This window comes from Ooceraea biroi, chromosome 14 (assembly GCF_003672135.1).
Source record: "Ooceraea biroi isolate clonal line C1 chromosome 14, Obir_v5.4, whole genome shotgun sequence".
NCBI classification, from domain to species: Eukaryota; Metazoa; Arthropoda; class Insecta; order Hymenoptera; family Formicidae; genus Ooceraea; species Ooceraea biroi.
In genome coordinates, this window is record NC_039519.1 from 2700204 (window position 1) to 2727561 (window position 27358).

Here is a 27358-nt window from a genome sequence, read left to right on the forward strand (position 1 = left end):
GCTGAAGAAAAATCTTCAAGCGTGCGAGAGCAGCGAAGAATACCTCGCGCGAAGCATAGTCTAGGAATTGCCGTAATGGCAAGACGTAATCCAAGGATCGTGATGGCAAATGCGGCATATCAGGAGCTAGTGAAGCTAACTCCAAGTTTGTAATCCGACAAGATAAGATTACGACGTGCTGCATCGGAACTCCAGAGGAAAACCAATGATCTCGCAGTAACGATCTCGCAGCATCATCAACAGCATCATACCATCAGTGATCATATAATAATATCATTAGAGCGCGCATTATCGAATTATTCCAGAAAATGGCGCCAAATCCCGAATGGCTCACGAGTGCTACGTCTACCGCGGCACTTTGTTGAGACCATCGCACTCACACGCGAAAGAGTAGCGGGGTGCAAATGTCCGTCGTGAATAAACAAGCCGTCACGGTGCGAGGTATCGCGATGCACCCTTCTGTGTTTCATCCCCGTACTCCCTCCTCGTGGCGCTGCACTTTATCGGATTAATAGCGTAATAGCGGGACTGCGGGTGGCGTAATCGTGGTTTAAGTCGATCGGTCCGGTTGTTTATTGTCTCACGGCGATGCGCGGGGAAGGATGAGAGGGCAGGCCCGAGCATGCAAGCAAGCCTGGCCGCGTATCGCTCGCGTATGTGCTCACCCCGTGTTTGCCAATTTCAATGCAAATATAGAAGATCTTCCCGGTCTCGGCAAACGTATCACCTCCCTCTAACCTACTGGCCTTGCCGCGCGCACGGGGTGTTTGCGCTCTCCCGAACGAGCGCCAACCGGAAGCTTGATACTGCGAATGCGCGACGCGGATATACTCGTTGCAGTTTAGTCCGAACGCGAACGTAAATCTATCTTTTTTTCTGTTTCCAAAAAGAGAGAGAGAGAGAGAGCCTCCACGACTGCACGCGTAGTAGTGCTTTCGGCGCATTTATGTTTCCTTCGTTTGAGTTACTCCAGCTCGCCGGGAGTACTGAGACTCTAAAGAGTTTTGCACGCGTCCGTTCAGTTTTCAATGAAATAATTGGCGACGTGAAATTCGTGAGTATTAAAAACCTGCTCTCGTTTCAAACGTTTATCTCTCAGGCGAATTAAATTATACGTTTAAAAGGCTTCGTGTGTAACTTTTTGTAAACCGACCACACGAACGTACACACACAAAAGTTGGAAACTTCATGAGCAAAGTTTCCTTTTCGTATGCTTACATGAATTACACGAGTCCAAAACGTCCAAAAACAAAAAAACAGAAAGAAAAATAAAAAGAGGGTAAAATGATCTGTGTCACACCGAAAATATCCCGTAGTATGAAAGCAAAAACATAACGCATAAAAGGTTTATAAAGGACCAAAAGGGAAACTCAGTAACTCTCCGGCGGTCTTTCGGGACAAATATGGAGTGCGGAAATTTCGTGATCGTCGTCATACGGAGCTAATGACACGTAAAATAGTTACTGCGCTCCGGAGCGAGAGAAGAGTAAAGGCGCGCGTGCGCGCGCGTGCTCGAGGGGGAGGCTAAAAGCGCAACCCCGAAAAGGACCCGGCATCGCCGAACGATCGCCGACTGCACTCCGGCGGGAGGGTATCAAACAGCGCCTCTTTCGCTCGTCGTATTCGATCAGCTCTCACCGTAACGAAGCGTCCGATACGATGGCGGGGAAAGAGAGCGACGATGGCGAAAAGAGGGAGATGGGGGTGACAGCCGCTTTAATTCAGAGAAATTTTCCCGGCTTTATCACCGGCCCCGCAGGGAATTACGCTCGTTTGCGGAATTAACTCGTTAAGACTAATCTGACTTCTCTTTACTTGTGTCGCGGTGAATTGGTTGACCATCTTCACGTCGCCAGGTGATGTTAGGGGCTGGAGAACCGGTCGCGGCGCAACGCAGGCTTACGTTTCGTCCCTCCATCACCACCATGTCCGCGCTGGTATCGTAGTCCAGGATGTCGGGTGGCACTGTCGGCAGAAAAGTGCGATCGTAAGAACAGAGGCACGAAATAAAAGTGCAAAATGCAAGCTGAAAAACAGTTTCGAACAATGGAAAGACGTGTATCATTGCTTGTATCACGTTCATGTATGTACATCCTCGCGTGTCTCGACTATCTAGGTACATCCAGATAGTTTTTGTGTAGCCAGAATTATTTAAAAAAACTTATGCATCTAGTTTCTCCTTTCCTCCCCGCGGCCCATGAGAAAGCTGTCCATTTGCAAGATAGTATCACTCGGGGTATCATATCACAGATGATACAACGAAAGCACGCTGGATAGAAAAGTACATTAAATCAAGAAGGACCGGGATGGAATTGGACCAGCGCTATATTTGTCTTTAATCCTCCTAATGGACGTAGCTTTGAACATACAGGGATCATACGGTACCTAATAAGAACGCTCACGTCCGGCTCTCTGTCTGGTTACCAAAAACTGCCAGATATCGTCCACGAAGTGTGTACAGAGCGAGATAATAAATTCGGTCCCCGCCTGACGCGTTACCGGAAATGCGCGAGCTTTTTCCGTGGCACGCTTAAACGCAACAACGAGAGACGCTCGCGAGTTATTTCTCGCAGACAGCGAGGGTGGACAGCGAGTGTATCTATTCGTCCATAAATCAGCCGGGGTGGATTGGCTTTCTGCATACGCCGACGATGGGAACTACGGAACGGCTCCTCCGCACGTACACGTACGACATGGGACGACACGTGCGCGACACGGACGCGTGCAGGCTGCACGTAATAAAGTACGGGATGATAACGGGACGAGGGAGCGACGCATCCGCGTCATCTCCGGCGGAAGCTCGCTCGCGCAACGCACCCTGCCCGCTGAATGTCTACTCCCGGACTCCCGGACATCCCCGTGTAGGGGTATTAAAGAGAACCCCGAAGGACGTTCTCGCTTCGGGTTTCGTACGACTTCCTGAGACCCGAGGAATAACGCCGAGTTTCGTAGAGTTTAGAATAGCTTCCAGGCTACGCGGTCTCGGGAACGCCTGGGTTGTTTGCTACGGAACGGCAGTTCCGTCGCTTCGTGCGCACGTTATCAAAAATTTCCGAGTTCACGTATGTTCACGTATATGTTTGCGTAAAATGCGTGGGATCCTCGGATTCAGCCTCTCAAATCCGATTTCTCGGCATTATTCAAGTGCATAGAGGCTCATGTGTGTGTAAACGCCATGCTGCGGTCGCCGGACGTTATGTTTCTTTCTCCCCGTGCTGTTTCTGTTGACATTTTGATGGAAAACGAGGACTCTACTTTGAAAGATCATGTGAATCGAAGAGAAGATCACTAGCATCTCGGTCTTCTTGTGGAAATCATAATACGAGCACGGGTTATCCCGCGGCTAGGCTTCCCCATTTGGCTAAGCCCATTAAAGTCACCCCAACTCTTTCCCTTTATTCTTCCTTTCTCCGCCTCTCTTCGGCTCCCCTATCACGCTTCCCTTCTTCAACACCCCTTTCTCTCTCAGTTTTTCCCAGGGCGTTGAATAAACGCGTCCCTCGCGAGTAATGTCTTACTAGATTCGCCTACATGCGAATCGGGGCCTGAAGGTTGCATCGGTTGCCGCAGGGAGGAGTTGAGGGCCGTAGTTGACGGGGTCGATTTTATTCCGCCCTACGGCCGGAACTCGATTTGCGGTTGAGTGCCCGTATGGGTGATGCTGAATTGGCGGGTCAAAGCTACCTAGAGTCTCCGCCGGCCACCAGGAGACCCCACTTCTCTTCCTACCCTAGACCTATCCTTCGTATACTCGAGTTTCGAACGTTCGTTCGTTCGTCCATTCGTTCGCATCCAGCATCTGTTTGGACCACGCGAATTTTGGTTGCCAGTGCAACTTGTGGCAATCCGGTACGTCCCGTACGCGGCATTCGCCATCAGAGAAATTCTATCGGAACAATAATATGTACATTATGTAGCAGTACACATACATATGGCAGACGTACTGCAGTATAAAGGAACAACGGGAAGGTTAAATACTAAAACTGTGATTGTAATAATGTTTATAATTAATAAATTTGCGGTGTTAATAAGAATAACGCGGTAAACTGTGAAAAAGTTGAATTTTTTCACTAAAATTTTTTCACTCGGTATTATCTCATTTTTACATCGTAAAAACAGAAATTTCATTACACTTTATAAACAAGATACATAAAATATCATATCAAATAAAATTACATTAAAATTCTTCTTGTATGTACCTAATTACGTATGAGTTATGAAATGAATATTTTATAACATCTGCAATACAAAAAATACTGCAATAAAAAAAATATTTAAATATGAAAATATGATATAGTTTTCAAGTGAGTCCCATTATTCAAATTTCACGCACGTTTTAATGTCATTAATGAATTAATCAATTAAAGCGTAAAGTTTACTCAGCTGGATTACAATCCAGTGATTTATACCATCCGATTTCTCGGGTGAATATATATTCAGTGAAAACTTCACAACAAATTGGACACCCGCGCGGTTGTAATCCGCTTTTACTCCTCCATTCTGTTTGCTACTCTGTATTTTGTAACTCCACAGACACTGAACTACAAAACAGAACTCGGCTCAATCGGTCATGCGGCTGCTACTGTCTGCCACCACGTTAATCTAAACTCAAATCTTAAGCCGTTTCGTTTAATCGTATATAAATCATTATTCCGACTACATATAGACTTAATTAGCTCCGTCTTCACGTTTACATTACCAGTCTTCTCACTCGAGAAATAACGCAAACAACAGATATAACGTGAACGATTTTAATAAACTATAACAGACGTAACGCGAACGATTTTAATAAATTATAAAAACTTCTTGTCAACATAGCATTGACAACGAAAAAAATTTCTGTTATTATAATTATTCGTGACAATAACGTGAACGTGGCGTACAACAGAAGCATTGGACATTTTTATTAATAAGATTTTTATTAAAATGCAGCGACGTATGCTCGATCAAGATTAGATTATTTATCATTGAGTATAGTAATGGACAGTTCGGTTTCGGTTTCTATTATTCTCGTTTTACTGCGTGTCATTCGTTTATCTCACGCATTTCCGCTACACCGATACACACGACGGTACGTTGTCCCGTCCAGCATCTGTCAGCCTCGCATCAATCCGGACTTGGTGCGTCAACTCTATCACTATGACGTCCTCGACTACGCTGGCTTATACTCGGATAAAACAATTTTAATATGAAATATGTGAAGCCCCTGACGATCCTCCGCTCCTTTGCAAACAACAGACAATTATTTGACGCGAAAAATTATGACTGCAATATAATATGCAAACACGTAAATATATTCAATAGCATGCAATCTGTTTTGACGATACGCAATCCTTGTCGTGCATTCATTTCGTAGAATGTGGTAAAATCATTATTAATCGTTGATGAAAGGCACGGAATGCGCCGTTTAATGCTTGCATAGTGGTCTTGTGCGACGATAATCATATGCAAAGATGGTTACCATAGCGTTGCTGAATACCATTCGGAATTGATACACGTCTGCGATACGTTGCTCCGTCAGTTTATTCACATTGTTCTATGTCTGGTTATGATACCGTTGTACACGTTACGGAGAATTCTATATATTACAGCAAACTCGAGTATCGCACATCAACCTCAATCCGCCTCGCCCATCCCGTTTGCCGTTAACAACCTTCGCCGGTTTGGAGATCCTACAAATTCACCACTCCTCAACGTAACTATGCATTTCGTTTCATCCAACGTTGTCTCTACAACGCCGAGCTTACTGAGTGGAATAAGCTCAGCCAATTTTAGATAACGGTGGCTTTCTTTAAAGTTTGCTCACATCTCCCCAATGTCCTACGTTATTTCAGAATTGGACATCCTTATAATCTCGAATTTTACGTGCAACAAGAAAAAAGATTTGATGAGAAATATGCATGTCTCACAATCAAATCTAAATTTCTGTACAATATTCCATCACGTCCGAGTTTAGCAATCGTATTTTTCGTTCGCGTGACACTGTAAGCAGAGTAGCAGCGAGGTTCCTCGCTAAATGACAGCAATCAGACGTTCCGCCGTATCGTGCACTTTTTGTGGGTACCCTCGCCGTCTACGAGCAATGCTGGCGCAAAAATCCTCGAGCGAGGTAGACTTGTATCAGGTATCAATCCAGCTCTATCTCGTCCATCCTGCCCCGTAACAACCTCCGCCATCCCGGTTTCCCTTGGACTCACCCCTGACCAATGCGCACTCGTTTCGTGGAACGTCGTTTTCTACCGATGCAACTGACGTTGAGTAGCGTGGGGTCGGGTTAAAAAAGTGCAGTGCATCGGACGAGCGCCGCAAGCCGAGCGTGGCTTAATTTCGATGCGTAAATCGAACGGTCAATGTGAGGGTGGGAAAGGGGTGGGCCGGGGAACGAAGCGGGGCTGCCTCACGTCGAAACACGACATGCCACGTAGCGAAGTTGGGAATTCGTTCCGGGCTCGGAAACGACGTTGTAACGAGTGCCGCCTGCAGGGCTATCGGGGATGGATCTTAGTAAATCAGTTGGGGAATAGACGAACAGGGAGAAAAGTTTGGCGAATTTATCTTGGAATCCCGGCTGACCCGAGAGTGCGCGCGGCGAGCGGAACTGCAGAACTCGGCGCGTCTCGATCATAAACGAGAAACGTCAAATGTCCGGTGTGCGATTTAAACGATTCTCGGTTTTCAGCGCGCTGCATCACCGCTGGGGATAAATCGATTTCGGATTAATGCGCAACTTGTTTCGCGTTTGGCGGCGCGATTACTCGTGAATCCAACCAACTTTGGCTGGTTTCGGACGATTCGGATGCTCCAGCTTGCGCTTCCCTCGGCGACGCGCGAGCAGATACGCGATACATTAGTAACGTACAAAGGGATGCTGGTCTATATTTTTATCGGATCGCCGCTTTCCGCTGCGATACACGTAGATCCAGCAAAAGGAGGTAGTAAGTTCTTAACGGAACTAAGCTGCGCAAACTGTGAGCGAGAGTATCGATGGTGCACTTTATCACAGATAAAATATGCAGCTTACAACTTCGCTGCTGCCAACGAATCGAAGCGCCCACAGGGAGATATGTAGCGCGATTGCCAGAAGAGATTGGTTCGCAGAATTCGCTAACTCAATATTGGGCCTCGGCAAATAGCTAACTTGCTGTTGAATTCGAATAACATATTTAAACAAATACGATATCATCCGACGAGGTGGTGCTTGCCGCATAATCATCGATGACATTTTCGTCTTCACGGTGCTTCACCTAAAGCGTCACGACGATGAACAAACTCGGAACTCTTTATATCTTGCGTGTGCTCTGAACATTAGTGTCTATGAATATGTAATACAACGCGATTACAGTGTCAGTGATACCGATTCTATGATACTTTGCTCGCAATTTTGCAGGGATAGTTACTTTCGCTGAAATCAATGGCTCGTGCGCTGTTTGCAAGTCCGCTCGTTATACAAAGAGCAGAAATTTATACGCCAGGACACGTGGACCCGCAACGCTAAACGTTGCCATCCAATGAATGTCCAGCATACTTTATGAAGCACGCGTGTGTACGAGCCACCCAATCAGAATGTACATGTACCTGTTCGAAAAATATTGAAACTACGCTCCTGCACATTGTACGAGAGAGAGAGAGAGAGAGAGAGAGAGAGAGAGGAGCGGGCAAAAGAATAACAAACGTTCTCACGTATCCCGAGTAGAATAAATTGGATTTGCAACTAAATCGCCTAACCGTTTATTTCCGCCACGCTGAAGCTCCGTTCTACTTTCGTAAGCAGATGATTAAAATGTGACCGCAAGCCCCGGTGAATGCGTTCACACGTCAATCGCGTCGACCTCACTTGCACGTACAAGGAGCACGTGACACTCGTCGTATGTGTGTATGTGTGTGCGAGAGTATGGTACGTAATTAACATGTGCAGGATTGAGCGTGAGCAACGAGGACAAAGAGGATTTTGCTGGATGCAGGGATTTTGCCTACCCGTTTTGCATGGTCCAAAGATATCTGCGCGCGAGAGCTCACGGGTGCTCATGGGCGATCAAAATAACATGGGCCAACCATACGGAACGTCATTAGAAGACGCGCGAGCGCTTTATTGTAATGAGTATTAACGGTAACTGCAATGGCAACCGGCTAAGCGCGGAGTATATGCAAACAAGTACCTAAGCACATTAATCACGTCGGAACTGTAATCGTAATTGTTAAACGGAATTGTGATTGGTTCGTTCGTGCATATCCAAGCGCGGTAAAACAACCGGGCTTCTTTGTATAAAAGCCATTCATGACCGAAGGCACACAGCGGCAAATTAGATTAAGTATAGTTAACACACAGTCAGCAATTACATCATTTCAGAATATTATTCTCCATTCTACATTTCTGCAACACGATGATGATGATGATGACAATGGGTGATGCAAGTGTGCTTCAGATTTCATTTCAGAGATGACGCAAATAATAACTGCGGAGCTCGAGTCTACCTCCTTTGTTTGCGGATTGTCAGATCGGAAGAACTTTCGACATTCACTAATAAGCTTTGTTTTATACGCTCCTTTAGAAAAGAAGATAACAATGATATAATTATAATGTCGAGTTGGATGCAGATACGACGCAAACAGAGCAGGACTCGGTAGCGCATCGCATCACTCGAGCAAATTGTTTCTCGATCCTAATAAACTCGTCATTTAAATCCAATATTGATATCAGTCAAGCTTTATTTGTTTCTCCGTCGTTCGCCGTAATCGCTGGAATAACTGCCATTCTTGATAATAATAAAAAAAAGCACAGACGACGTTCATAGAAATCTATCGTGATAACCGCGAGCACTCATTGTGCGCTCATGCAGATAAGTATACGCGCGTATCATTCTCGTAAATCGCGTATTCGTGAAACACCGACAAAGAGCGTTATGGCTGACGTAGCTTCGATTGCAATTTTGCGAGCCAGCGACGCATGGAGTATAACTGACAACTGGGGAAAGAGTATCGTATGAGTGATCGAGCCACGAAATTTTTGATGCTGGATTAACACATTGATCGCGCGGGGAGGAGTTCATCCACTGATGCGGAGAGACAATTGAAATGATATTGACGGGTTGTTGTTAACGGTCTGATCGAAACAGCATCGATAGCTTACTGTCGGCGGAAATGATGTGGGAAAGGATAATATATTATAATATTTTATGCACGCACATAACGCCGGCATATTTCTATAATGACACGCATAATCCCCTCGTTATTTGCAACGTTTTTCAACAATACGATATCGATTTGAACTTTAGCGGATAAATACCGTTTAAAAATATCTTATTTGCTCCATTCCACACAAATAAATATAATATTTAATTGCAGGTTCAAAGACATAGAGCAACGTTAATAAAAATCATGCGGTATATAAATACACAATGATGATAATAATAATTTGCGATAAAGTTATTCTTCCCGGTAGCTAACAATAAACAATTTTTCCGAACCAGTACGTGCAAATACTCGTTAAAGTGAGGTAATTCTGATCAAAACTACATTGTGTATCTTTGCTAAAAGCATTTTGCTTGTTATGTACATGTTACATTGCAAAAAACCGGATATAAACTTGAATTTCATATAGATTTTCACTGTTTTAACCGAGGCATGATTGTTAGTAGCACCAACTGCACAACACTTTAATAAACGATACAATTTTAATAAACGCACAAATACATCAAATTGCATATAATAACACAATTCCTTTTTTTCATGCGAAAAAAGAAACAAAAATACAAGATCATTCCAGCATACTCCAGAATGAGAAAGTTTCAGTTTTATGAAAAAAGATTCCCGGCATACGATGAGGCAGTACAGTCACTCTTCTCACCTGACCTGGCCGGCATACCTATTTTATAGCGTTTCATGCACTCTATAAATCGCGAAAAATGCGTGATCAATATTTAAGCAGGTCTGTACAATTAGTGAGGAGAGGCAGGAGCGGCCGCGTGGGATTCGCCATGCGACGAGCGTTATCGATCAAGCCGCACTCACATTTTTCCGATATAACGCTATCTGCAACACGAACGGACACAGTAGACCGCCATCAGCTGATCGCAAGTTAATGCGTAGCTATTCTCACTCGTTAGCACGTGCGGACATGCAACGATTCGCGTGCCGGTTGGGCGCCTCGCAGTCTGAGCCGGATCGAGCCTTTTCTACTGCAAGTGGAAACGGAGCGGCGGTGGCGGCCGCAATACTCATAGGTACACAGAGTTCTTGTTCGCACACAATGCCGGAAAATAATTGGGTCAGATGGAAATAAGAAGAATTATGTGTAGCGGGGAATTTAATTAAAGAAACTAACTTCCCGAAGGAAAGAATATTTAATCGTCCGACCAATAATTCCGCAGGATAAAATGTAAATCGTCAGCTTTGTAATGTAAAGGACTCTGTAATGCGAAATTATTTAAATACCGATGAGAGCGTCGTCTCTTTAAACTATATTTAATCGCCAGAGTTGAAACACACGCTAGCCATTATCAATGATGTATGACTGACGACATTGCAATTCGGTAAAAATCGAGAAATCCTTTTCGAAAGCTCTCTCGATGGTATTGCACGATTTTTATTGACGCGTTTGCAAAACAAACGTCCATCGCTATTTAAAGAGTAACCTCACGCGACGACAGGTTGTCGGTTAATTAGTACGTGCAAGCTTGCCATGGCTTCCTGAATAATTCATGGCACGCTGCGTTTCATTCGTAGGCTACTGAGTTTAATCTTCAGCGATCACACGGACGCATACGTCCATAGATACATTTTGTTTTTGCCAATATATTCTGTAGCGTAGTACATTTTTACGTGGCGATACGTACATGTCAAGCTTACTCGTCATAAAAAGATGCAAAAGATTTCGATAGATTATAAAATATTTCATCTTTACTATTAGGGGTGTGATTTAGTTTTAAGGGTTTTTTTGCTCAAAAACGCATGTATTTAAATATGATAATGAATGAATACCTTAATCAAACTATTTTCCTTCGTTTTCTATAACTTTTTCCCATCTTTCTGGCAAGAGATGGATTCCACCACGATAAAATCACTCTTCTTTTCAGTTGATCCATTCGTCGACGAATTTTCGCACTTCTTCCAAATTATCAAAGTGTGTATCCTCTAAAGCGTGTTGCATCGACCGGAACAAATAATAATCGCATGGAGCAATGTCCGGAGAATACGCGGGGTGCGGTAAGACTTGCCATTCAAGCTCTAATAGTGTTTGTTTCACTGATAACGCAACGTCAGGTCGAGCGTTGTCACGAAGAAGAATCACTTTCCGTCGTTTACTCGCAATTGGTGGTCGTTTTTGGTCCAATGCTTGCTTCAACTTGTACAATTGGTGTCGATAACGATCAGCCGTGACAGTCTCATGCGGATTTAACAGCTCATAGTACACTATCCCACCAAATACAGAGCATTACTTTTGAACCGTCAATATTGCGTCTCGGAGTGGATGTTGATGGTTCGCCTGGATCCACCCATGATTTTCTGCGTTTCGGATTATCAAAATAGATCCAATTTTCATCCCCAGTAACAATCCGAGACAAAAGACTCTTCTTTTTTTGCCTGGCGATCAACGAAATGCAAATGTTCAACCGGTTCGCAATGGCACTTTCCGATAATTCATGTCGAATCCATTTCCCTTCTTTCTGAATTTTTCCCATTTCATGTAAATGTTTGGTAACTGTTGTACGATCAACATTTAATGCTCTGGCAAGTTCTGAAGTGGATTCTGTTGGATTTTCGTGCAATAATGCTTGCAAATCTGCATTTTCAAGCTTTCTTAGTTGTCCCGAGCGTTCTTTGTCCTTCACATCAGTATCACGACTTTTAAAGCGTCTAAACCAGTATTCACACGTCTTAATTGATGGGGCAGAATCACCATAAGTTTCCACAAGAATTCTATAACCGTCAGCCGCAGTTTTCTTTTGATTAAAAAACAAAAGCAACGCATGTCGAAAATGCTCTTTCGGAAGTTGCATTTTTACGATGATATAAACACGACTGTTATTGCATCTATTGCTATAATGCTACTAAATGTCATGGATAATGTCAACACTGTAAGAAACAACAGTTATCGAAAACAGCTATTGAAACAAACTGATACTACAGCCATCTGTTGCAAAACCCTCAAAGCTAAATCACACTCCTAATATATTGTATTTAGAATATTTTAGTGTAAAATATCTGAGTTCTCGATAATTTATTGAGATTACGATATATTAATATGAAAATCAGTAAATATTTGCAGCTGAAACTATGATTGTATTTCATATACATTCGTACGTTTATTCCATCGACATTGGCGTTGACGTTAATGAGCCTATACTTATTAACGTTTCGATTAGGATTAGGAACGGTATCGAGAGAAAATCCATGATATTAGCTCTGTCATCGCTTTGTGCTTACAATATGGAAATACACGACTGTGCATGATAAAACGTTTTGTGACAGTGATTTAGCGAACGAATGATCATAGTTCGCTAAATTATTGAATCTGTACCATTATTACGGATCTGATTTCGTCCTGTAATTATTAATGAGACGTGTATAGAGAGAATGTATTAATTCTAATGAGAGTTCATGTATCAAAGCTCTTGTACTATCCCTGTTCTTATGAGAATATTTCCACATGTAAATGTTTAAACCATATAAGTTATCTCTGAAGTTACATAAAAATGTAATTGTATATAAAGTTATGTATATAAGATAAAATAAAATGCATAAAATAATGTATGTAGTTCAGGTCTTTTTACTCCAATTGTAACTGAAATTTTCAATAGATGATTTTATAGATAAACATACTATATTTCGTAAAATAAAATTTAAAAAAATATCAAGATAGTAATATTGGAAAAGTTAAGTTATTGTTACATGGGAAAGTACAGGGAATGTGTATTCTGGAACAGAGGTATTGCTTTGTGCGATATCTTTTGTCGGGTATCGCCCGGCCATTCACATGGTATCCAGACGGGAAATAAAAATAGATGTATCAATTCTTCATAGTTCTGACATTTATAGTTTTCAACGCTTTTCGCGAGATTTATCGGCGTAAAGAAATTTGCGTAGATAATTTTTGGCCGACGGCGATACATACGCGGAAATTCTTTCAAATGGAAATAACGCGGCGTGCTGTATTACACATTTTGTGTCGAAATTATTTTCTTTCCTTGAATCTTCACTGAGTTTCCGTTCAAATGCGCATGATAATGTAATCAAATTAGTTAGGTAAAGCGCAATTTGTCTATAAGATTATAATGACATTTCATTTTTTGGTGCTTAATATAGCAACAATAGATATCAAGTCACAGAATATTAATATACAGTTTTATTTTTACTTATAATTTTGCTGTTTAAAGCACAAATTATTGGATATTGTGTTAGAAGATGATATCCGTAATAAAAAGCATATCGGAAATTATTATGAAAGATTATATCTTTAATAAAAAGCATATCGGAAATACAATTTATATGTGTGACACACTATCAGGAAGTCTAGTCACGTAGTTAAATTGCACCAATCTTGAATATTCTAATACTATGTGCATCACATCCACATATCTTGATGTATTGTGTTGATTCGAGAAAGCAACAATGTATAAAATTACACATTTCTATTATACCAATATCAATACGAAATCTAAGAAGCATAATATATGATCATATTGCAAGAAAATATTATAAGACATGATCCTAAAAATAATGATAGAAAACTTGTACATCAGTACATGTAATCTATAAGCTTAATGTGTCTAATGATACAACCTTACGCGGTGGCAGACATTTTGACGTGCAACGTGCATGTCTCTCGTTTAATAATCCGATAATTAAAAAGCCATTTTTAACTCGAAACACATACATTTACTCACACTCCTTACACACAAAACTTTACTGACAATTATTCACTGTCCACTGTAACAGACAGTGACAGTTATTTTTACCAAATTGAACGTTCCATCGTGAAACTTTTAATGCAACCTGGGCCAAGTCGACGAGATATCGATTAAACATTACAGAATATTTTTCGTCAGCAGAGGCGGTCCTGTTTCGAATTACGCGCAGTTTCCGAGGGACGCATCGGCATTCATTTTTGCGCTCCTGCTCGCAGCGAAAACCGCAAATGTCAAATGTCAATAGCAAGAGGCAAGTGGAATGTTCTATTATGCATTTGTTCCTGCCACTTCTTAGCGACGTTGCAAGGTAACGAGGGAACAGCTCTCCCCTTCCCCATGCATCCCACAAGTCATCCGTGTATCCATGACGAGATCCGAACAATTTTACTCAGCGGAAGGAGATACTCGTCGTCACGGTCCGTTGCCATCTTGTTATCTGCCAGAGGCCAGGCGAAAAAGGTAACGGTCGAGAGTTAACCCCGGGGTGCGGGACGCGGACGGAGACGCGGCGGTTGGATAAAGAATGAAGATAAAAGTGTCCCCGGTATCGTTGCACGGCGGACAGGAACGCCCGGGAAGTTTGGTCGAGGTACGCGGAGTTCGCTGGAACAATAGATCACTTTGCCGGGACACACGATCCGCAGGACAATCCAGGTCCCTAATCGAAATCAGTCGGTTGCCGGGCTGGGCGCGATGGACGGTCGAGAGAAGCGAGCGCGTCCATGTGCGCGGCCCGGATTTATTTACTTGGTACACATAAAGCGGCTGGAATGGCGCCGCCAGGTATGGCCGTATCAAATTGCTGTCGGCCATCAAAAAGGAATATTCGACGGCCGCGACCCGGACGTTCCTTCCACTTGCTTCCGCGCGGTTCTTACTGCCCGCGCCGCTGCGAATCGATTTATCTTTACTTTCGGATCCCGAGTCTGCCTCTAGAAGGATATTTAAGTTCTGGCGGAAAGGTTACGCGGAATATTTTTGCGAACTCTCCGCTATCAAGTGCGGAGTGCGCGAAGGAGCGCCGGCTTTATCTCTGTGCATGATTCCTGCATATTTAGGAGTCGTTTAACGGACGCGGATGTCGATCGAAGCGAAACGTGAAAATTTCAAACTTATTTTGATGATATTAAGCTATTTAATGAGGTGAGAGTTAACGAGGGTGCGGAGCACGCAGTATGATCCTCTGCTAAGCTTCTGCCGCGTGGTACACACGAAGAAAATGGAAATCTGCCTTTTATCGCTCTTTTTAGCTGTTCCCTTCTCTTTTTTATGCTTTTTTATGCCTTTCAACTCAAGGGGAGTTCATTTCAGCGGTCAAGCAGATGCAGGGAAGAACGGCACTCCGTAGCGTAGTTAATACAGACACTAAGTTCGCGTCTTCCCGTAGCCACTTTGAATTATGTATACGCGCTTATGTAAATATACACAAGTGGAATATAGCTTAAATTGATAGTACTTAGGCAGGGCGTTAAATTTAACGTGACTTTTGTATTCATTCGTATTTCATCGTATCGTGATGCACTCCTTAATGCACACACATCTCGCGGTACGCTGGCACTCGTTCTCGCAATTTTGCGGTCACATTATCCCGGAAAGCCTGGCGCAGCTTGCATAATATACAATAAAAACAGACGTCACGCTTGTGAAACGCTTGTGAAACGCCATTGTCGCGGAAGAGAGCCTTTGAAACATTTGTACAGTCGTACGTTATACATACGTATTGCAGCTGTTCACTGTTATCGCACGGTTCGTGCAAAAAATTCAACGGCTATTTTTCTGAGGCCCCCTGCGCACAAAGGAATCAGCTTCTTGACAGTGAAGCTATGCAAAATGTGAATGGTAGGGCGAGAAGCGGAAACCACAGTTCGTGTAGCGTATATTGCCGTAAATGTCATTAGGTACCACGAAAGTTTGTGCCCGCCATTGACGTGGGTCGCACATTTCCGTTTTAATGGACGTGTATACTGTACCGAAACGCATCTGGAAGAGCTACATTTATCAAACTTGATATACAAGAGAAATTATTCTTATTCTTCGAGAGCGACAAAGGAAAGGACAACCTAATTCGGCCCTACAATTCGTGCACTCAGGACGCTAATGGAAAGTACGTCGCAGAAGGTAGAAGACACTACTGTATAGATATCTGAATCTCAAATACCTCGTATACTTCGCGCAGTTACATGCTCTTGAAGCCATCGCACTGAAACTAATATTTAACCGGCTGGAATTGTTATCAACTTTTCCCGATTTCCCGACCGATTTCCCGTAATTGCGCTTGCGAATACTTTGGAGAATTTTTAATTTTTACCACCAGTATGCGAGGAATTAGAGACACTTGTGCGTCCTTCAAGAAAATTTGCAGCTGCAATTTTCTGCTTGCAAATGGTTTTTAATAATATCCACGTAGAAAGACACACGGAAAAAAATGGTTTAGTTGATTCAGCTAATCCATAGCTTGCTGAAAAAAATTAGGCATTTTAAATAAGCAAATTTGCTAATGCAGCAAAAAAGTGGTGTGTGAAAGCATTTATCACTTGTTCATAGAGCAAATCTATTTATGTTGCAATTATCTTAGTTACTGCAACAAATCATTTTCGCTAGATGATGTACGTAGGTAACGCCAGTTGTTATCATACCTCACTTCCGCACTAACAATCAAATAATTGGTATATTCATGGAAAGAATAGTTGAGTGAGTATAATCCAGTGTAATATTCTATCTGAACATAGATCATACAACGTAAGATTTTACAGCAGTACATATTGTTTCACGTACTGTGTTTGTAGCTACGATCTTGTTATATAGATCAATCAGCGCTACAAAATAATAATTCTGATAGGAGTACTTATGTAAATATATGAACATTTGTTATCTTAATCATGTATTATAATATGTTTAAACTTTAATGTGTTCTCTTATATTAAGTAATAACTAAGTTTAACAGTTAGTATTCTGAATATTGATGTTAATATATTTATGTATATTTACATTATTAAATATATGAATTAATGCACATAATAATAAATAATTGTAAAGTGAATATTCCAGATATTTCAATGAGCATTGATGGTTTATCTAACTTCTGTTGCTGGAACAACTAATAACTTAGCTATAATGGAATCTCTTAATAAACCAAATTTTCTTTTATATAACACCAAAAAGAGTTGTTACATATACCAAGCCATATTTTTCATTGGTGTAGTAAAGAATCATCTTTGCTGCATTAACAAATCTATCGTGCTATAACATCAAACTTCATTGGGTACAACTACAAATTTTGTGTAGCTCTGCAACTTAGTTACTGCAACATAGCAAACTGGCTGTCCGTATATTACGGCTATGAATTTGCTAGGCTAACAGGATTTTCCGTTGTCATAGCAAATCTTTTTTTTCCGTGCAACCATGTGAAATAAGTCTTTTCCCTGATGCATGTATCATCTGACCAAACATTCATGATTTGATTATGATGGTTAACTCTTACGAGCAGAATATAAAGCGCAAATGTAGCGTCGCTTTTTACGTCGTTCACTTAACACCCCGATTTCGTTTTGGCAGTAGTTCGTTTCGAGCGTAATCCAGGGTAAACATCTTGCACGACGCCGTTGCTGCGACCGGTAGGAAAACCGCTATTACCCTCGCGCTTCTAATATCGCGAAATGTATTCAGTCTGAGGTGGTGGCCGGGTCCGCATAGAGGAGTCTATCCGATTCGCAGCATTCCTGCGGCGTAATCGACAGGGAGGGACTGCGGATTGGCCGTTTTAAAGGTGCAAATATCGTGCCCCACCGCGCCGTAAATCCGCCGTAAACCCTATACTTGGGGGGCCTCTTCGTGCAATGAGACGAAAGAAAGCAGGACTGCCACCCACTGCGGTGGGTTCACCCCGGAGTAACGGTCTTATTCTTCGTTTATTTCGAGTACGGACGGAGTCTATCGCAGAACGCTTCCGTGTCTTGAGCTGCTATCGAATTCCCCTTTAACTTGCCTTTTTAAGTTCTCAAATATTCACCAAAATAAAAAAAAAGGAGAAAAGATAGACAACTGTAGCTACGCTTGAAATTAATAGAGTTGGAAATTTACTTTAGAAGTATCGTACTACAAACTTATTTATTATAATCAATAATGAACGTTAAGCTCCTGTTTTCTCTAACTTCTTCTACGGCTAAATTCTCTGTCTCTTTATCTCTTTTCTTACTCTCTCTCTCTCTTTTTTTCTTCTTTGCTCTACATACATTAGCAAATGATTGCGTAATACTAATCTTTCGTAATATTCCGTTTTTGCTCAGATATTCTTCCAATAAATTATTTATGGAGGACGGTAAAATCATACGTTTTGATGAACAGTTATTCCTCGATATCGACGGAGTTGGAATTGGCTTCGTGATATACACTAAATGAAAGTATATTGCGCCGTTTTATCGTGCAGCGAGATATCGATGTAATTAATGAAAATTTGACGTAAACGCGAGGCGATACGAAGCTTCGATTACCGCAGTGAGAACAATCGGACGCGATGTTGATTGCGTATTTGTAATATTAAATGTTATGCGCCGCGCATACGCATGCATGTGCAACAATATCGTGAGTGCAATATTTATCGAAAGAAAGAGCGCATGCGAGCGAGAACCGGCATCGCGCTGTTCCGCTTTGTGCTTTGCTCGCGCGGATAAAGATACCGGATAAAGGCATCGGGGAAACGGAAATGGACTTGCAAAGCGCGCACTGCGGAAAGTTGCAAAAGTTCTGCGGCGAAGTAGGCTACGCCGCTGGAGCCGAATTTAGAAGTATATCCTTTCACGTTTGCACGACGTGAAAAACTTAAAAAAGCACGCACGAGTGCTTCGAAAATTGCGATCCGTATCCGGCTAGTCGAAAAACTGGCATCGTGTATACCGCGCGCGCATAGTAAACTACGTGCCACATACAGCCAAGTTTCGGAGAATATAGAGTGAGTTTAACTTCTCTTCCTTTACAGATGTACATGGCCTCTCTAAGGCGCCGCGCGGTACTCGATGTAGTTTCATATGCAGCATTCTGATCGATCAGCTGACACGTCCGCGCAAGAGATACGTCTTGAAACTGAATGAGCATCAGTTAAATTAATTAATTTGTATGGCGAAACTGTCTAGTGGGACGTGTGTACCCACGCTGAACACGTGAAAGGCAAACTATTTGAGTCGCGTAAAATGCGGGAGGAAGATTGGAGACGTAATCAATTACAGGACAACACGTGATAAGAGCTACCAGTGCAGTTTATACCGCGTGCTTGCATCGCAGGAGGTAGTTAGTCATATCAATTAAATCAAAACTGGCACAGTTAATCATGGTTTCTCCCAACCTGTCAAGATCCCTCAGGATATCATGCATTATGTCTATGTATCGGTGACGAACATCAACGTGACGTGGACGTCCTGACAATGACTGTACAGGATGTGAGCCGATAGCCACGTGACATCCTGTCATTCCGCTCACAGGGGCGAATAAAGCTTATTCCGGAGAATGAGCAAGCGATCTCTCGTCGGCTTAATTGGACGATTTCAGAATAGAGAATCGGTTGGCGCATAAAAGAAGCACGCATCCCCTCGCTTACATATGGAGTGAACGGGATTCTCGCGTCGGTCCCATCGGGACGAAACGCGTTGCTGATTTATGAGCATTGTCGTCAGATGTTCGTGACGCGAGTACGTCCGAACAAAGCGATCGATTCCTGTATCGAGTCTATTTGCAAGATTACTTAGCGATGGTTCTCTATTTCTTTCTCTCGTCGTTCGACGAGGGGATATTCTAATAGACAGCCCAAATTGTGACAGTAATATGACTGTAATCTTTATTTAATCAACATTTCGCTAAGTCTCTGTTTTCACAATCCTGCCTGATGAACGTCTCATATCATTTTTACATCGAGAGCTAATTATATAAACTTGACAAGTGCATTAAGGTAGAAAGGAGAACGTTTCTGAGTTATTCCCTGAATAACACAGAAATTCAAAATTTCATTAAAACAAGAGCGCATCGTCTCTTATCGGAACTTATCGGAACTTATAATAGGATGCCGTTAACAGAGATAAAACTGTACTCTCACAATCAATGAATAAGAATCTCTCGATCTATTTTCTCCGTTTAATTCCCGATCTGCTGATAGTCTTCTCCATCGTCTGTTCATCTTATTAGTATTTCCTCTTAGATCGCACAATTAGTTTTGGAGCTCAAAGAGTCCTTAATCGTAGTCTTAATTCTAAATATGATAGTTCCAAATCATTTCATATGACATCTCCATGTTTATTGTAATGTACATATCTTGTATCTATGTGAAACGTTACTAAGTTTTTCGATTATCCAATAATTTATTTTGACCAAGCAGGCAAAGGTTGATGTTACAAAGCGCACTACGTTTCGACCGACGGTTTCGGTCCTTCTCAAGTGCTGAATATATTTTTACAAAAGGTCAGTTACATTCTAAATCAAAACAAACAATTTCCGCAATGAATCAATTACAATCTAACAATATTTATAAATTATAAAAAAATCCTTCATCCTTGTTGAACACCATAGTTAGGTCAAACTAAGTTTTTGATTGTGCAAATTCATCGGCGTGCAACGCCTGTTTGTCTGCTATTTGATTGACATATTTTATATGGTTGCTTACGTAATCCAAGCTGCAGAGAGAACCCCAACAAATTTCATTGAAGCCCACGAAATCGTTTCGGCGCGTTATCGCGATAATTGCGGCTCGTCGACAAAGATCGGCATCGGCACTAAAATGGGCATAAAACCACGCGAAAGGTCTTTCGCGTCCGCTTAATTTGCAAGGCATTAACCTTATTATTATGGCGGTAATACGACCGCGAGTTTGCTGGGAACAACGTGTGGAGGGGAATGGTTGCACGCGAGCAATCTTTACAACCCTTCTCGGAAATGAAAAGTCGTGTGCCCCTCGCGAGTGCACGACACTCGTTCCTCATTTTTTCTCCTTTTTCATGAACCTGTGCTCCTCCTTCTACCCTTCCTTCTCTTTCCTTCTTCTCTTCTCTTCATTTTCTTACTCTCTCTTTTTCTCTCTCTCTCGCCACTCAACACGCTTCCCCTTTTGCTCTGCTCACTCTGGCTTCACGTTAAGCGCAATTTTTACGGCAATGGATGGCAAAAATTGCTTTATTCGAAATGTCAGCGTGATGCTATTTTTAAATTTCTTTGCCGTTACCCGTATATAGTTGTTCACGTTGGTACGTTTTACGTGAATCAAGTTCAAAGGAATTTGCCGTTCTTAAAAGTATCATCATGTGTATTATATTTTTACTGTTGAAATAATATTGATGTTTTAAGAGAACGTCTGGTGCTGCGCCATCAATATCCGTAGAACAATAATAACGACTTCGACGGAGGACGACACGACGTGGATTCGATATCTTGAAAGTTCTCGTCCAGGATATTACAGACAGGGATTAGGTTTACTCGTAGGTTTGCGGGTGGACCGTGCGTGTATGCTCTCATTGCACTTGTGTGTACATGTGTGCATTACCGAGAACATTGGGATCCGATAATTGAGATCCGAAAATATTTTCCGATGAGTCGTATTAACTGTGCATACAAAAGCCGCGAGATCAATTACGGGCGATTAAGATCATTCAACAGTTAACCAATTTACGTCTGGCGAATGAATTGCCATGGAAAAATACACTGTTACGTAATATTAATAAAATTTATAAAATTGTAGACACACACACACACACACACACACACACACACACACACACACACATATTATTCTGTTTCACGTTTAAAATTCGTTAAAATCCGAGAATCGGAATAATAAAAATATATTTTAATTTACCGTTACATATCAAAAACGTAATTCGAGTTCTAACGAGAAATAAAAGTTACCACCAGTTTATCATCCACAAACGAAAGCATCTAATTACATGGAGAACCACTCGCACCGAAAATCAGTTTCCTCCCGTGAACTCACGATGCACTGTCAAGTACTCTCTTTCCCGCACGCGAGAAGATTTCTCAAGTGTATTTGTGGTTTTCACTTAAAGCTGACCTAAATATGATTAATGAATACGCAGTTCTATAAACTCTAACGTCTGCGTTACAGTAACAAGTAACAAGAAAATACATGAGAAATGCATAAATGATATTATTCGCGAATTCCATTTTCCATATATTCGTGTATCCTTTTAACAATATCGAATAACATCAAAAATTTTATAAATAAATTTTGATTAATATTTTGCGAAAATACTACACATCAAGTATTTCCGAAAGTAAAAGTATTTGAATATCTTATAGAAGTTGACATTACCATTTTAGAATTAAAGAAATACTCCAAAATAGCAAGCAGTGTCGCACGTACATGAACACAACACATTTTCCGGGGACCATTCTTTCCGCGCGTCACCTGGAACGTAGCGCCATTTACAAGCGGGAATGCTTCCCTCGCGTGCAGAGTTCCCGAAGGAGGATCGGTTCACCGCGGTTCTACGCTCGCCGACACGATGCCTCCGGCAGCGGCCTACCCGCCTACCTACGAGGGCCAGAAGATTTCTTAAGCGAGGGCCGCAACGACGTAGCACTCCCATGAGTTGCGCGGACGCCGTTAAAATAGAAAGCGCGAGCGCGCGCTACATTTGTCGGGGAGGACTGCTACCGGGGAGAACCAGGAGAGCCGTGTGGGGATGCAAAATGATCTCACGAGGGAGACGAAGTTCCGTAAGTAACCGGTCGGGCTATACGCCGGTCTTCCCGACCGGCGGTTTGAACTCGGGAAAGAGGGTCAGGTCAGGTCGGCGCGCGCCAAGGACGAGCTGCGCCGCCGCTGGCGATGGACCGAAGCCGGATCCTGGAGAGCTCGGGATTAGATTGCCACAGATGGGATGCGAGAGCCTGGTCGTATCTCGAGAATGCCAATTTGATTTCGGTACGAACGCCGGAAAACCGGGCCGGAACACCGTAAAGTATACAACAAACGCAACCGGCGCAATGAGCTCTACATTGCGGCCGGAAGCCGGCCGGTCCCTGCAGTCGGTTCCTCACGCGGGAAACGTGTGTTATCTATCCTTTCGCTACGATGCATCCTGACACAGTTATGCTTTTAATTTGTCATATTTGTGTAAATATATCAAAAAAGCGTAGCGATATTCTCACCAATGATAAATGTTTGTTTATAATCGTTTACTAATTGGTTAAATTCGTGTCGTTATCGCTTACCTATAATTATCGTATCGTTAGGAACAGATGCAAGTAGACTATTGCAGATGAATATCGAGAAGCCATTAAAGAAAGTATAAGTCTTACGGAAATCTCAGAGGGAGAAGCTTGCTCCCGCCGACTTTGGAAGCGCGCGGAAAAGATTCGAGAAATAACGAGTTTTGAATCGCCCGCATCGTCGATAAGAAAGTCTCAAGAAAAGAGCACGAGTATTTTCTACATTTTGTTTCAACATTAACTACACTGTGTCTTGCTATTATATGATATAATAAGAGCTTTTTTCTCTCGTTATACGAAACTTTATACAAGCATATGTTCCAAAAGCAAGTAAAAGTTACATGTCGCTCTTACGATACACCAATGATTTGAATGAACGAACAATAATTTCTTGTCAATAACAAATCGGAGTCTAAATTACACATGTAAACCGAGCAACTGCTACATCATGTTTATCAATTCTAGAAAAACTGAATAACCTGAGCGAAACGAAATTTATCCGTTACAAAAGTAGTGAGGATTCTTGATGCTGTATTCAAACAAATAGAGAATAGTAGAGAGAGTATGCGTGAGGAATCATATCTGAGTCAAGAGTCACAGTCTATTTCAAACGTAAGAAACACACGCTGTTACATCATTCAATATTGTACTTGCGGAAGCCACATTATTTAATATGCATAGTTGAGATCCCACTCGCATACATCGTATACGATCGCGCAGCCACACAACTGCAATCGCATATCTCCGACGCATCATCCCATTTCCGTACAATTACGAGTAACATTATCTATGGAAATTGCCACTTACCCGCGCACCATGCGTGCAAGGATTAAATCCGGAGCGTATTCAAACCTTGATACGGACGATCTTAGTATAAATAGCGAACGGTATTTCTGGTAGTAGCACAGATTTTATTATATTATTAATATAGAGAGAGTGTAACGAGAGGCGCTTGAGAAAACTTTTCTCACGGAGGTGGGACGAACGTATCAGTTGAAGTAGTGAATAGAGAGAAGCGAAGGGAAAACGAGGGAAGGAAGATTATGACAAGGGAGAGCGAGGGAGCAAAAGGAGAGTCGCACGCGGAACCCGAAACGAAGTCTCTTTAACGATGGAACCGATGAAAGCGGTCCTATTAGCATTCTATATAATCTACTTGCGAGTGCATTCGAGCAGCGATATACGACTGAAGCTTTGCAGTTCGGGAGTGCTCGCGTAGTCTTCAGGTTGCGGCAAGAGCCACTTTGTAAGTTGCACCAAGCAAGAGCTCGCGGACTAACTCGCATCGGCCGGAAGTTCGCGTCGGCTTGTCGGATTTGTGATTCTAGTGCTCTACCTTTTCGCGCGTTATTCCTACGGCGAATGTAATATCGCGCGATATTCAACGGCGCACTGTGTTCATTCCGATATTAGCTTCTTGTAGTACTAATTGAACACTCGGGTAGAGAACGAGCAAACATAATAGCGACTGTGCGGTGAACGGAAACTGATATCAAATGGAAACGCGAACGGCTTTATTGTAAGTCCGTTATTTCAATAACGGACCCATTTTACTTTCGTTAATATAATTGTATGGCGATATTAATAAACGTGTGGGAATATTATATAAATTCAAAAGAATAATAAATTAGTTTCCGCCCCTGGTCTAATGGAGCACAATGGCATGGATCCGCGATAACTGAAATCTACCGAGTGAGAAAGATTGAAATAATCAGGATAATTATGGCTGGTTCATTAACGAGAAACGAGGTGTAGTTTTACTCACCGACCACTTGGAGATAGCCGATCTGGCTTTTCATGGGGTCCGTGTTTATCTGGCACATGTACCAGCCTCGATCGGACTCCCGTACTTCTCGTATGTGAAGGAACCACGTCCGATGGTCGCTGTGTGTAACCCCGATCCTGTGATTCTTCGTGATCACATGGGTTGCTATGGTCAAAATAGTCTGCGTGTCAACGCGCAGCCATGCTACCTGCAACGTGAGAGTGAGGTAAATGTTACATGCGCTACTATCTTTGTCACGGATTAATAACGGACTACACAAACAGCTGCTAATCTATTTGTATAACATGTTTAATTAAGTCAATATTAAAACCGGCATTCATACTCATCTTGCTAACAGATCAATAGTGCGTTTCAAATGCACACGGCAACGTAGCAGAAGGATCGAGATAATTATTACGTTGTATACATTTCATGATTATTCAATTCTTGTTTATTTAAATTAAACGCAATTGTTAGACACGTATCAACAATAAATACACATTAACAATAAATATTCGAGACGCGCATTCTCGTTAAAGGAAAGAAAAACTACTCTTTTTCCTCGTGAAATGTGCGGTCGGGAGACCGACATCCACGTTTTAATTCATAAGTCTCCAGCCGACTTTTGTATTCCAGTTCAACGGACCAGCGATTCTTTTCCCGCCGTCTACCTTTCTCCAACGTTCGCCTTCGGATTATTCCCCCTCGGTTTCCGGTCCGCCCATATCAATTATAATTTTTCACGGCGCGGTCGCTCCGTTGGAGAAATAAAACGCCGCGGGATCATCCGGGCGGCCATTCCGTTATTATACTATTCTAACAGTTTAATGTTCTTTTATTCGCGAGTTATTCGCACCGTGTCCTGCATAACGAAGTTCCACGGATAATTGCCCCTGATTTGTTGCATACTGTTCGCGCTCGCTAGTCGATCAGGTAATTTATAGTAATTTAGCGAGACGGGTGTGTATGTGTGTATCAAGCCACGGCGTGTAGAATAAATTGCGATGGATTATGGCGTTAAGGAAATTACATGTAAGTCACGAAGTTACGGCGAGCGCTATAGCGAGCAATCCGAACTTTCGGGATGCACGTCAGGTATAAAACAAGATCGATTACACGCTCCATCTGTTGTCATTCAATTTTTACTTGAACGTCTCGCATATACGCATTATCGCTACCGATCTTATTCGCGTTCGTTGCAACTTGCAACGAACCAAAGCCAAAGTAATTTAAAAAAGCCTGCGTCCACTGTCGTTGCGTATGATGCGCCTTTTATAACATCCCTTTTGTAATATCCGCGCAAAGAATCGCCGTATTGACGTGAAATAAATCAACGAAACATTCTTAACATTTCTCCGTCACGGTACGCCGTTTAGCTCGCTCTGCGCGGATTCTGCCGAGCGTAACATTCGATTACATGATCGGCTCGCTTCCTTTGTAAAGCGAGTTGGCGAACGAGCAAAAAAGCAAGAGAGAGAAAGAGATAGAGGGGCGCTTCCGGCATTCTTTAAAGTAATCATCTCTCTTGGCCGACGTGCGGAGTCGGCCCTCAGGGCACTAAACATCACGGGCATGTCATCCCAGAAATTATAACATGAACGGTATCCGCGGGAATAAATGTTTGCACACTGAAATAGCAATTCCATTATTCTGCACCCCTTTGAAGATAGGGATGCAGCGCACGCTGCGAGTGCGCAAATGTTACTCACACCGTGGGGAGCGGTTTAATACGCACCGGTTTGCCCGACTGAACGAACGTACGTACGTACGTTCGAAAAAGGCGGACAAGAAGTTACAAACGCGTATACCGGAGGATCTCCAACGATCCCGGTACGTCGTATGAATAGCTCTCGTCACTGTTGCCCGCTGGCTTTTCGAACGTGGGATCAGATTTTTCTTAACAGAACCGATTTGCCGTGCACACACGCGAGCGTGATCCGTGAAAATCCGGCTGGCTCGCTCCGTGGATTTGCCCGTTGCCAGGCTTTTACGCGCGCGATCGCGGCTTTAACGATGCCCGACCCTTTCTCTCCTTGGAGCACGGATAAATGTTGCGCCGGAAATATTTCGCACTGCTGCAGCGCTCAAATATTAACCTTTTATAGGGCACTAGAGCGTGCTATTTTATTTATCACTCCATGCGGCTGATACACGACCGATGGTTGGGACGTCAGCTAAATGGAGAGTGATATTTTATCATTCAGATACTGTAAAAGGTAAGATAAAAATGCTTTTTTCTGATAAAAGCTGCATGATAGGATATTCCTGTAATATTGAATTTTTGGATAACCGTGTCGTGTAAATTAATGGACGAAGATACAGACGTTCTTCTTTGCATAAGACTAAGTATAAGACATTGTGCAAAAACAGATATGCGTATCGTGGTTTTGTCTGCAGGTCATCGTGCAGAGACATTTGGTCGTTTTATTTTTAATCGGTTATTGGTGAAAAAAGGTCGCATTGGGATATATGTATATAT

At 42.5% G+C, this 27358-nt stretch overlaps 1 protein-coding gene across 2 annotated transcripts in view; it reads right to left on the bottom strand.

The window, feature by feature from the left end:
• Positions 1–27358, bottom strand: part of LOC105286610 (neurotrimin) — a 153447-nt gene that overhangs the window by 18985 nt on the left and 107104 nt on the right. For both annotated transcript variants that reach the window (XM_026975049.1, XM_011351663.3), the window contains exons 3-4: positions 24880–25087; positions 1816–1965 (exon numbers count right to left, since the gene is read on the bottom strand). In XM_026975049.1, coding sequence (XP_026830850.1) covers positions 1816–1965; positions 24880–25087 — 358 coding nt within the window. The remainder of the gene's footprint in view (positions 1–1815; positions 1966–24879; positions 25088–27358) is intronic.